The sequence below is a fragment of the Adiantum capillus-veneris genome, chromosome 26, assembly GCF_014529385.1.
Source record: "Adiantum capillus-veneris isolate H3 chromosome 26, ASM1452938v2, whole genome shotgun sequence".
In the NCBI taxonomy this organism is placed as follows: Eukaryota; Viridiplantae; Streptophyta; class Polypodiopsida; order Polypodiales; family Pteridaceae; genus Adiantum; species Adiantum capillus-veneris.
This window is the reverse complement of record NC_140956.1, coordinates 13,080,871-13,092,906: the sequence shown is the minus strand read 5'-3', so window position 1 is coordinate 13,092,906 and position 12,036 is coordinate 13,080,871. Positions and strand designations below refer to the sequence as shown.

Here is a 12,036-nt window from a genome sequence, read left to right as displayed (position 1 = left end):
AACTTGGCGAGAAATTACATGACACTGAATTTTCTGTTTTCGGCCACTAAAATGCACCAGAACACCTGTACGACGATTCCCTAGCTTCCCCGAAGCTTGTGGAATTGTTAGGCAACAAAAACGGCCAAAATGCCAATCCTGCAAAAACACACAGCAGGCTGTAATTCCCTGTTTTGGGCTTCGTTTCACGTGCCGGTCGCATCCTAGCAAGCCCTCGAGCTCCCGCACCTATAGGGCTACTTGCCCTTTGATTTGGAGGAGATTTCTCGAGTGAAATTTCTCCGAATCAACCTGTACCTACGGGGGATTAGCAATTAGCTAATCCAGTACCTGGACAAGAGGCTCTTGCCTCGGCAATCGCGCATGAAGAGGTGCACGAGTGCGGAGTCATCGTGCTACATAGAACAGAGGAGAAGGCAAGCTTTCCATTAAAGCTGTAAACCTGCACCCACTACTCACACACACGCACACCGTAGGCTTCACAATGAAGGAGGAGGCAGCCCCAAACAGCCTTCTCTCTCAAATTTGGGCGTCCCCAGCTGAGGTGTCTCGTAGCTGAGTTCTGGAGCTGCCAAATGTCTGGTTTGCCCTTTTGAGTTAATTTCCTAGTACCTTTGGGCCCAATCTCTCTGGGCGCGGAACTTCGTCGTGCCGTGTCATCTCTCTCTCAGTTTTGTTCAGTTTCTTCAGTTCTCTTGCGTGTGTTGTGGTAGATTCGCGACTTGGGAGTGTCCAAGTCTGTTACAGAACCTAACAAAACTTCATAGCACCGGCCGAGGGGCCTAGGCCCTAAAACCCTATGTCCAAGCCTGTAACATTGGTATGAGAGCTCATGAAGATTCTTCTTCTATGGAGGATCCGATCCCTTTTGCAGTAGAGAATCTGACAAAGACAACACCTCTCAACGGGGAGGCGAAGAAAAGTTGAAACCCGGAGCGGGAACTGAAGAAAACAATGAAGATTTGGGCCAATTTTCGGTCGGGAATTTTACTAGAGTGGAGTACAAACGTCATTTGCAAGTTGACACGTTTGTGAAAAGACTGATCAAGTACTCCAGAGACTCGAAATTTGCGAAACACCTGAAGAATTACCCGATTGATGAGATTCACTCGAGATGGTGTGAGACCATAGACTCTCCCTTGGTCGGGAAGAAAGGTGAAAGGACAGACGAGTGCAGAAAAGCGGAAACTGTACTTGTAGATAGAGCTGGACAAAGCTCTTGAAAAGAAGATGAACCAGATAATGAAAGGCTTGAAGCACTCTCAGAAGAAGAGGAAATCAGGGGATTTCTCGAGTTATTTGGGCCGGAAGTTGACTTTCGAGGTGGTACACAAATCCAAGAAGAGTGCTCGTTTTGAGGATGACTCATATTTTTCTTCGTCTTTAGAGAGTTCGGACAGTCCGTCGTCCTCTAGTTCCAGTGATGATGAGAAAAGGTGGAAGAAACGGAGAAGAAGCAAGAAAAGCAGATTTCTGAAAAAGTCTAGAAGGCATGGGAGGCCATTTAGCAGTTTAGAGGAGGAGAGCTTGTCCTCTTCTGACAATGTATAGATGAGCAAGAAGTTCAAGGAAGGGGGTCAGGCCGTCAGGTTTGACAAGTTTTTCAGGCTATCAGGACACCCATCGAGCCCTTGAGTTTATACAGCAGTTTGACATCGTCTTCTTAGGAGGTCATCACGGCTTGGCATCATCTGAGGATGACTAAGACACGTTGGATGACTACTGCCAGAGGTTTTGGGATATTTGCCAGTGTCCTCGTTCAGGGAGATTACTTTAAAAACTCTGCTATGAAAAGGGTTTATTTTATAAATCAAGGATAGGAGCATTGACATGAAGATGGTAAGTAGTTGGTGACATGCCCCTAAAACAGGTAAAGGACATGAATCACCAAAGAACACAATGGAATTGGACTTGCATACAATGTTCAGATGCTACTGCTTGTTGCAGGCTCATAGTCCATAGAGGTACATTGTCGTTTTTCAGAACTACTCCGGGTCAACTCTCTTCTCCTCTCTTCAGGTCTGGTCTAGGTCATGCCGCATCATCCAGTTGTGACAAGTCAATAGTGAACACTCCAAAATAATGAACTTTTCTTTCAAAAACCTATATTTTCAAGATGATCAGAATCGACATCCATTTGCCTCAAAATGTTGATCTCGATGACTAGATCAAATTCTACCTTCTTTGGCATCGTCAAATTCTCAATTTTTGTGAGTTAAGATTCTTAAAAACTTCAAGAGTTTTCAAGTCTTGAAGTATTAATGAAATATATGATTACCCTGAATCTTCACAATGCCCGTTGTGTCCCAAAGAGGTTGAGTCAAGGGAGCACTATAAATGGCGCTTACTGTTCATACATTAATCAAGGGAGCACTATAAGTGGCGCTTAGTGTTCATACGTTAATCAAGGATAGGAGGAGCATTAACTTGAAGATGTTAATTAGTCGATACAGATGGTGACATGTCCCTGAAACAGGTAAAATGAATCACCAAAGAACACTACGCAATTTAAGCATGGAATGATATGTGACTTGCATATAATGTACAATGCATCATGATGCCGCTACTAGTTGTAGGCTCATAGTACTATGAAATAACTGTCGTAAAGGTACATTGTAGAGTTTAGAATAACTTTAGGATTAGCGCATTGAAAGAAGTTTTTTTGTCATGCTCTTGCATGAGATGGGACCAGCTAAATATCATGAGCAATATTTCAAGACTCCGGTTGCTGCAGGTGGCAAGGGAAGTTCTTGATGCTGCAGCAAGAGCTATCAAGCCAGGAGTAACAACTGATGAGATTGACGATGTTGTTCATAAAGCTACAATTGCTGCAGGTAAGAAAAGCACCATTCTTCTCTTCAGAGATTTATTAACGAGGAACAGGAGAAAAAAAATTACGTCACATTTTGAGCCATTCTGCCTGTGTTGATGTATGATTTAACAGGAGGGTATCCTTCGCCATTAAATTATTATTTCTTTCCAAAATCATGCTGCACGTACGTCTGTGACCTTTTTCCCTTTGCTTTGTTTAACTTTCTTTTCCGCAATTCCTAAGCTTAGGATGACGCGTTTATACTGTTCATATTGTTCCAGGTCTGTCAATGAGGTAATTTGTCATGGTATTCCGGACTCCAGGTTAGTCCATCTTTGGTTTTGATGAGAGTGGACCAAAGAGTATTTTGCCTAAATTTCACTGAATACTGTGTTGCTCAAGAGCATAAATAGTGTGTCTGAAGCTTGGTAGACGTTGTCTCTCAGGCGCTTGGAAGATGGTGACATAGTGAATGTTGATGTAACAGTCCATCTGAATGGCTGTCATGGTAAGTATTAGAGCTGTCTTTGCCCTGAACTTTTATTCTTGCAAAACGCGCTCATATGTCGGTACATACATAACATTTTTCCTATGCAATGATACAACAGTACAAGGTTGTTTGCTGAAACTATTTCAGGTGACCTCAATGAAACCTTTTTCGTTGGCAAAGTTGATAAAGCATCTGAGCAGCTCGTTCGGTGCACGTATGAATGTCTAGAGAAAGCAATTGCAATTGGTAAGATATTTCAAAAGTGTATGTTTGGTAGATGAATTTTTGAGGAAGTTCAGCTTGCAAAGAGCATGCTGCTTTTCTGGGAGACTGCACTGGTACCCTAAATACAGCCAATGTGTCATTCTTCTACTGGACATTTGCTGTCTTCAATTCAGGGCTAACAATATTTTAGCCGCGTGTCCCCACAAAAGTCTAAATTTTTATGTTCTTCCAGTTAGTGTGCCTGCTTTAACAAATCGAGATTCATTATGAGGGCTGCTCATTGGGGCAATTCTTGGCAGTGTGTTACTTTCCCTCGAGTGGTTATACCTAGGCAGATGGGCAATTCACAGGCAGAACCTGCTGCAACAGACATTAGGGTATTTCAAAGGTCCATGGTTTCTAGTAGGACACAAAATTATTGCTCAGAATTGAAAAAGAATACGTCTAACATCATGCAGTATATAGTTTTCCAAAAACTAGGAGATGTTTACCTTCTCTTCAAAACAATTCTTTAGACATTTCAAGAGTGGAAATAGTGCCTTGGGACTATCGTTCTTCAAAACAATTCTTTAGACATTTCAGGAGTAGAGATAGTGCCTTGTGACTATTGTTGACTAGGTTGGTTTGTGACCCCTGCTTGCAAGAATTAGACATAAGACTTGTATTTTACCTGCTCATCATATCCTCTCATGTGGTGAAACCGTAGTGCCAGCCTAAAAAAGCACTGCCGAATCTTGTTTGTGCTTAACAAGCCACTTTGAAGTCAAAATTTCTTTTTGATGTTTTCAGTTAAACCTGGAGTGCGATATCGAGAGGTTGGTGAAGTTATCAATAGACATGCATGTTTGTCTGGGTTTTCTGTGGTAAAGCTTCTTGAATCCCATGCCTGTCTTTTATGTGTTTGGATTGCTCCTTGCTCTCTCTCATAATTCTACCTTCTTTTCAGGTAAAGTCCTACTGTGGGCATGGCATTGGGGAGCTTTTTCATTGCGCTCCAAATATACCTCATTATTCTAGTATCCTTCCCAGGACCGTCTACCGAGATATACTATAACAGTTGTAACTCATGTGGCTCCTTGTTTGTTCTTAATTGAAAGCAGAGAATAAAGCTGTTGGGGTAATGAAGGCTGGACAAATATTCACAATCGAGCCAATGATAAATACAGGTTTGGCAGATTGAAAGTGTTTGCTGTGGTTGTTTCTTTTGTTGGCCAAATCAGCATTCTAAAAGGGGAGTGCGAGTGCAATTATCTGTTTTATCACAGGAAACTGGCGAGATCGAATGTGGCCAGATGGCTGGACTGCTGTCACTACCGATGGGAAGCGAAGTGCTCAATTTGAGCACACTCTGCTCGTAAGCACTCTCATCCTCCCCTTTTTCTCATGACGCGCAGGGGGTCTCATTCAATCTCTCAACATTTGCAGGTGACAGAAACAGGTGTAGACGTCCTCACAGCACGCTTGCCAACGTCACCAGATGTTTTTCCATGGCTGTGCCAGTGATTAAAAACTTCCCGAATTCGATCATGGGTGTTTTCTTGGCCTTTAAAAACCATGGGTGAAATTAACTTCACCTAATTCTTGAAATAGCAGGTATGTGAATAGTGACAGGCGGATCGGCCAACCTATTTTCTGAAGTCTCTTAAGGAAATGAATAGCTACAGGCCTGCCGTGCACATATTCACATTGGCCTGTGTAAAATACCTATTGGTTGTTATTGGTGCTCTCAAACAATTTTATAGCCTTGGAATAGCGGTAACTGTTGTGCATAATTATGTACATGGCACAAGCTAAGTAAAGCCACTACCTTTTTCAAATCTGAACAAAAGTCTAAACTTCCTGTTGAGATCTGAGGATTCAGTACATGGAAAAAATTTTGGAAGTATAATTTTGGTCTCGTCGTCCTTTTTTTGTGGAAAATGTATGGCATTGATGTCAAAATCTCCCTTTTCGCACATCACGTTTATACATAGGGCAAAAGACGCTCATTTACAAAGAACCAACATAGCCAAGACATGGTTTGAGCAGAGCATCTTCAAGGCAGAAGCCCCCATGGTCTTGAAATAGGGGAGAACCCCTTCTAACATACTGCCTAGGTGTATAGTGATTGTGGGCATCTTACAACATGTAGAGGGTTTTGTTGTATCTACCATTCAAAGGTCATAGAAGTCTTATTTGAAGATGAAAAACTTCCCAACGGTAAGCATGCTCAAGGGAAATTGGTGCCACCTCTCTCTCTCTCTCTCTCTCTCTCTCTCTCTCTCTCTCTCTCTGTATTAGTATTACACAAAACAATCACAAAAACCACGAGGAGCCCGTAGGCTTTACAAATAGCAAATCTGGTTGTGAAAGAACTCTTGGGATACAAGAGGATCAGGCAATCACAGGGGAAAGCCATGTACTAGAATAACTAGTTCAAATCCTCCACCGAATACCTGAATATATGCTTACACATGTTGACACTGAAGGGAATCTGTAGACATGGGAAGCTCACAACGAGGAATGGGCAAAGTTTGGGCATTTGGTTAGAAGTACTGCAATGCGATAAACCAGCTTGTATGTGTTCAGGATGTTAGGGCTGGGGTCAAAGGGACGCAGTTGAAATTACATATTGCTTGAAGTGTCTTGGACCACAAAGTAACTGCTCCGCTAAAAAACAATGCATCCAGCAAGCTCACTAGAATGATAATCAGAGAGCAGGAACAAGCCTTGAAGAGTTTATATTCTATCTGGTCAGAGTCCTTAGAAAGATATGCTGCAAAAAAATCAGTTTGTGCTGAACTATATTGAAGCTGTGCCAATCTTTCTGGTCTGATGTAGGCCTTGTTCATGAAGGAGAACTTTTGTTCAGTTCTATATCCGATCTACAATCAGTATATAAAATGAGATATATCTAGATTATAGATCATATCAAAGAATGGCACGAGCAAAGTTTTGCTTTATGAGCGGCATGGAAGTCGATGTACAGCGACACTTACAGAAAGACACAATCTCGGAGCTCAAAGATGACCTTATCAACTTCAGCAACATGATGACCCAAAGGAAATATCAGGTCAGCTAGTTAATAAGGTACACAAACTAGTTAATAAGGTACACAAATGAATTACTTCAGCTGTTAGTTGAGGCTTCAAAATCCCTGAAAAAGAATTGCCAGCAAAGCCACTTCACAACCTCAATTTAGAGAGATGTCTGAGTTACTGTTTGAAGCACGGAGCAAAGCTAATCAGTTAGACCACTTGGGTGGATCGAGACTGCATCCACCTCGCAGGGCAAGGCTAACAAAGGGTAAGAAGACATTATATGATCTAGACACAAAGCCCTGACACCTTGTGAGGTGGAGATGTTAATAGAACGGAGGAGCAACTCGAGCAAGAGGCCATTTATCGAATCATCCAAAAGGAAAACAAAACCTCCAGCACTCCCCATCAGCAAGTGGTGGCCAAACCACCACCAATTCAACAGATTCAGAGGCTTGAAGTGAAAAAAGCTTCAGATAAGCGGAAGCCCAAGCGAAAGAGGTGAAGCTAGATCAGAATCTGAAATATTGTATACAACAAAATTACACAACTACCAATTAAACAGGTTCAAAGGCTTGAAGTGAAGAAGGCGAGAAAGCCTAAGCGAAAGAGTTGAAGTCAAATCACAATCTAATATTTTTTACACTAAGTGTCCATTCCTCATAATACCTGCGACCCCTTGGCGACCGGCGGAGGCCGGGAGCCATGGGGGAGTAGGTATTATGAAGTGTCCATTCCCATTCCCGACCGTCAAGGGTCGCTGGGAGGCGGGCCAATTAGCTGATCTGATGCTGACGAAGGTTGTAGAGTTGCACACAGGTTCTCAACTGCTGCTAGGCTTGCGCAGGGTACAGTTCAGAGGACACCTGCAGCGTAGAGAAGATTACACATGCTGACGGGGCTTACTATCATTCGCGACCAGTTGATGATTAATTATGGCTGCTGACGGGGCTCGCAATCATTGGCAATGATTGAGAGGCTGCTGCTGGATTATTACGCCTGCTTACCTGTCGTCAATCTGTCGGCTGCAACAATGATTCCGCTCCAGAAAATACAGTTGATGAAGCGCTAGGATGCACTGCCCGCCGACCAGCGACCTTGACGGTATAGGAATGGAATCCAATGAGCCAAATATGTGCCTACGTTTTGGGAAAAAGAAAATCAGACGAAAATCAAATGCAGATTCTGCATGCAGTGAAAAGAAAAACGAAAATGAGGGGTTTTTTTTTGGGGGGGGGGGGGGGGGGTGGGGCGGGGCGGGGGACGCTGCGCAACGTTTGTTGCCGCTAGCAGGGTGAGCTTGGTGTCCGCAGGATGCAGCACCCGCCCCCCTCAAGCATGCATAACCGTGCCCTACAGCAAACATAACTCGGGCATCGCATGGTGATTTTTAAAAAATAATGATATTGCAGGCGACATAGCTGGACACCATCGCGTTGGTGTGTTGGATAGCGGGAAATAACCAAGGCCGTAGCTCTTGACGTCTACAGTTTCGCTTCCAACCAAAATCTAAGTTTTACTCTACATCGCGAAGACTGCAAGGAATCTGGAAGGCATCCACGAAGATTTGTGGGAATTGAATTCATTAAATGGGGATGCATCCAAGGGCTCCTAGTCGAATTATGAAAATGCTACTCAAATATGGTCATGCAATGTCTTTGACAATTTGGTGGGGACGTAGGAGACAAGCCCTTAAGACGCATAAAATTACTAATCCTCTCGTTTGGCTTGGTATTAGGAGGTTTGAGAAGGGCACTATCCAATAAAAATTCAAGCTTGACCTCTTCCTTTTTCTTGGAGGATTCATGATCCAAACCATGTGTACCTCTTTTCCAATTTTTTGAGAGATTCTCCAAAAATCTCTTCTTAGTAAAGGTGAAGTGGGACTACTACATAAACATAAATATTGTTAATTCTACTAGTCGATTTTACCATTAAGTGCAGATGTCTGTTTGTAAGTTGGGCGGCTTGTTCTATTGCAAATCTCTATTACAATTGTCCTTCACACCCTTGCCTCCAACTTTCCCTATGTTTGCTAGCTTTTGGACTAGATACTTTTAGAACATGCTTCTTTTCATGTAACTTCTTTTGGATGGGTCTAGGGCCTTTTAAAATATCTCGTTGGCTCTCTCTCTAGCCTTCTACCCGTGGGAGATGTAGATTAGACCCACAGAGTTGTACATTATTGAAGCATTATAAAGAAATACCAAAAGGGGAGCAATCGTTGGGGCCATTACCTCTAGAACTGGGACTCCGCCACTCCATGTCGTGTGGATTCTCTCTCTCTCTCTCTCTCTCTCTCTCTCTCTCTCTCTCTCTCTCTCTCTCTTTATGTTCAGTTGTTTTGAAGTGCCAGTTTGTGCTTTTAGTTGGCATGTGGTGCCCGTCCCATTACAATGGTATCAGAGCTTCAATTGTCTGCTTTTGTAAAAGCATACCGTTCCTTCCAAGAACATGCAGAGCAAGATGTCATTTCTGGATTCCACAACGTATCTGCAATTTCTCCTTGATGAGTTTCACGACATTCTTTCAAAGCATCCTCAACAGAATTTCCCAATTCTACATAGCTTCAAACAATACTTGAATTACATGTTGCCTCCTTTGTTGCCTCAAGGTGTTTCTCCTCCTCCAGTACCAGAAAGCACGAGGGTTTCAAATCGACAACCTACCCAGTCTTCAATCCGGATTGGGGGAGTTTTCAGGAATATGGTTTAATCTCCTTATGTGTACCCAGTGCAACTGCCTTCTCCATCGCTTTTGCCACCATCTCCCCTGAATACAATGGTTGGAGTTTGTATGGTTTCCCCTATTATTATCCACATCTTGGAGTTGCACCAAATCAACCAAAGGATTTCAAGGATGGGAAACTACAATAAAAAATTTTACATGTTTTGAGTGAAAGATACGAAGAAAGCCTTGCAGTTCTTGCAATAGTTTGACAACACCTATGCCCTAGGAAACTACATTGAAGAATCAAAGATCTCTCAAGCCGCAGAATTTCTCAAAGATAGTATTGTGCAGTGGTGGAGTTCAATAGCCAGCCACATGCTCCAAGGACTACTTCTACGTCTTTTAGCTAATAAATCCTTGAGTGGAGATTCAAATTGTTTCTTCTGGAAATTTTCTATCCCCAGAACCTTTTTATTGATCTCAAATAAGTCAATTGTAACTTTTATACCTCCTTTTATGGGTTTTCATGAGATCTGGTTTCTTAGCTTAGCAATCTTCTTGCCAAATATTAAAGATGGGACTTCCAATCTTGAGCTTTTGAAGCTAATGGTGAAAGCCTCTAGATGGATTGAGCTTTCGAGTGTTCCAGTCTAGAAAAAATAGTGTCCCATACCACTAGAATAAGTAGTATATGTCATACCTTGATGAATCAAGATATCATTGGTCACACTCATCATTTAGTAATCAATCTTTGTAAATTTCAAGTCCAAACGGAACTTCAGATAGCACTTTGGGTATATAGAGCAATGCTTAAGATTACAATTAGAATGAAACCTTTCAAAATGGTGTATGATACATAAGCTACTGGAGCCATGGAATTCGTTGTTACCAGTCTCAAATTAGCAATAGAAGAGAGCAAGGATGGAATAAGAGGTGGTGCAACAAAAAAAGAAACATTGGCATGAAAACAAGTCAAAGGTGCAGGAGTTTCAGAAAACAAACAGGACAATCAGGTTAAGGATTTATATGGACTCATGTCACCTATCTTTAGTATACACTGAAGCCAAATTAAGCTTTACTATTCAACACCAAAAGAGCCTCCACTCTCAAGCACAATCAGGTGCAGTATTAGAAACATCAAATGCAAGATATAATTTCATGAATTTATTCCTATTAGGATTTGAGGTGAGGAAAGATAATAGGGATTTGGAACTCATCAGACATGGGAATAAAAGAGGGCACCTGTATTTGAAGGGACCAAAGCACCAAATTTTGAAATGGTCAATGGTAACTTGTAGAGCATTAAAAACAAAATAATTTTGTGAATCAAGTTGATAATGATTACAAGGATTGGAAAATGCATGAGGGACAGGTTAATAATGGATGTTCTTTTTCCAAGGCACTAAAGGAGTGGGGCATTTATGGCCCAAATTTGAGTAACCATGTAGCGAGTGGATGACCTTGAAGCTATTACATCTCCTCATGTGCACAGGGAACCTTTGCAAGAGAGCCTTCATTTGAAACAAACACACGTGCAATCACTCTCATCCAAGCTTGGGTTTCCATCACCGAGCTCTTCCAGTGAATTCTCCTTCTTGACACAATGCATTTCTCAAGCATCAAACATGGGGAAACAAGGTGCCATCTCTTCCAAAGCGATGTAGGCTAGTTTTTCCCCTCAAAATTTACAAAAGTTGCCTTTTATACCTTGGCTCCGGGTTTTATGTACAAGGGATGGATTTACTTCAAGAATAGCACAAATTATTGTTAAGAGCTTAGAATTCTCAATTTTTCATGATTATGTAGTGGACAAAGAGCTAATAGTTTTGAGAAACATAATTACAATCATTTTTCATTATAAAGGCATACAAATCTTCTTGGACACTTTTCTTTACAGAGCTTGTATCCATTGTTGGAATCTTCCAACAGCCCTATGTTAGGTAAAAAGCATCCTATTACCTATCTACTCATAGCTATGCTTGCCATATTACTAATGAGCCAACTTGCATGTGGAGGTTCATAGTGGTGATTATGGTCATCTTGTGCAAGTTGTAACTCTTTGTTGTCAATGAAAAAGTTGTTTGGTCTAGAAAAGAAAAAGGATTTCTTTATGAGGACATTGCGTTCTTGCAATATATCACTACAAAATCTTGAAACTAATGCAAATTTTCCTCTTATTAATAAAAATAGTGTTTTGTATCTCAACTCTATGTATATTTGTAAATTTCTAAGTTTTTCTAGAGCAGTTCATTTTCTAACAAGTTTTGAGTGAAAATGCTCAACTTGATTGATTGAGAATGTCAACCACTTTAGATGGTGTTTTATGTTATTTTGTATCGTGAATCTTTTCAAATTTATACTTTTTTTTCAAAGTTTTGAGTGGAAATTCTCAACTTGATTGATTGAGAATGTCAACCACTTCAGATGGTGTTTTGTGTTATTTTGTATCGTGAGTCTTTTCAAATTTATACTTTTTTTTTATGTTTAAGGTTTTTTTTTAAAGAAAGTAATTTTGGGTATGTAAGTCACTTTCTAAGGTTTTAAAGTTCATTTCTCAATTTCGCAAACCTCTAGCTCTTAGCTCTCTTGGCATCTTCCTCACGAAAAAACCCTTGACAACATCGTGTGATGCACTCCTTGCACCATTGGAAAAGGTTGGCCTTGTTGATCCAGCACATGACCTTGTGAGTGTGTTCAAGGGCTCTATGGACCTGCAAGCCAATGCCAACTTGCATGCAAAGGTCTTCCAAAGCATTTTTTATTACATGGAGAAGCACATGGCCAAATACGTCATTGTGTTTGAGGCAGTCGTAGAGGGGGGG

General features: G+C 41.4%; 1 protein-coding gene across 2 annotated transcripts in view; it reads left to right on the top strand.

The window, feature by feature from the left end:
• Positions 1 to 5,415, top strand: part of MAP1A (methionine aminopeptidase 1A) — a 44,491-nt gene extending 39,076 nt beyond the window's left edge. For both annotated transcript variants that reach the window (XM_086502331.1, XM_086502332.1), the window contains 10 exons: positions 2,735 to 2,834; positions 2,945 to 2,996; positions 3,094 to 3,135; positions 3,259 to 3,320; positions 3,450 to 3,548; positions 4,317 to 4,390; positions 4,474 to 4,543; positions 4,628 to 4,693; positions 4,793 to 4,881; positions 4,953 to 5,415. In XM_086502331.1, the coding sequence (XP_086358457.1) occupies positions 2,735 to 2,834; positions 2,945 to 2,996; positions 3,094 to 3,135; positions 3,259 to 3,320; positions 3,450 to 3,548; positions 4,317 to 4,390; positions 4,474 to 4,543; positions 4,628 to 4,693; positions 4,793 to 4,881; positions 4,953 to 5,030 (732 nt within the window). In that variant the 3' untranslated portion in view covers positions 5,031 to 5,415. The remainder of the gene's footprint in view (positions 1 to 2,734; positions 2,835 to 2,944; positions 2,997 to 3,093; positions 3,136 to 3,258; positions 3,321 to 3,449; positions 3,549 to 4,316; positions 4,391 to 4,473; positions 4,544 to 4,627; positions 4,694 to 4,792; positions 4,882 to 4,952) is intronic.
• Positions 5,416 to 12,036: the final 6,621 nt, after the last annotated feature.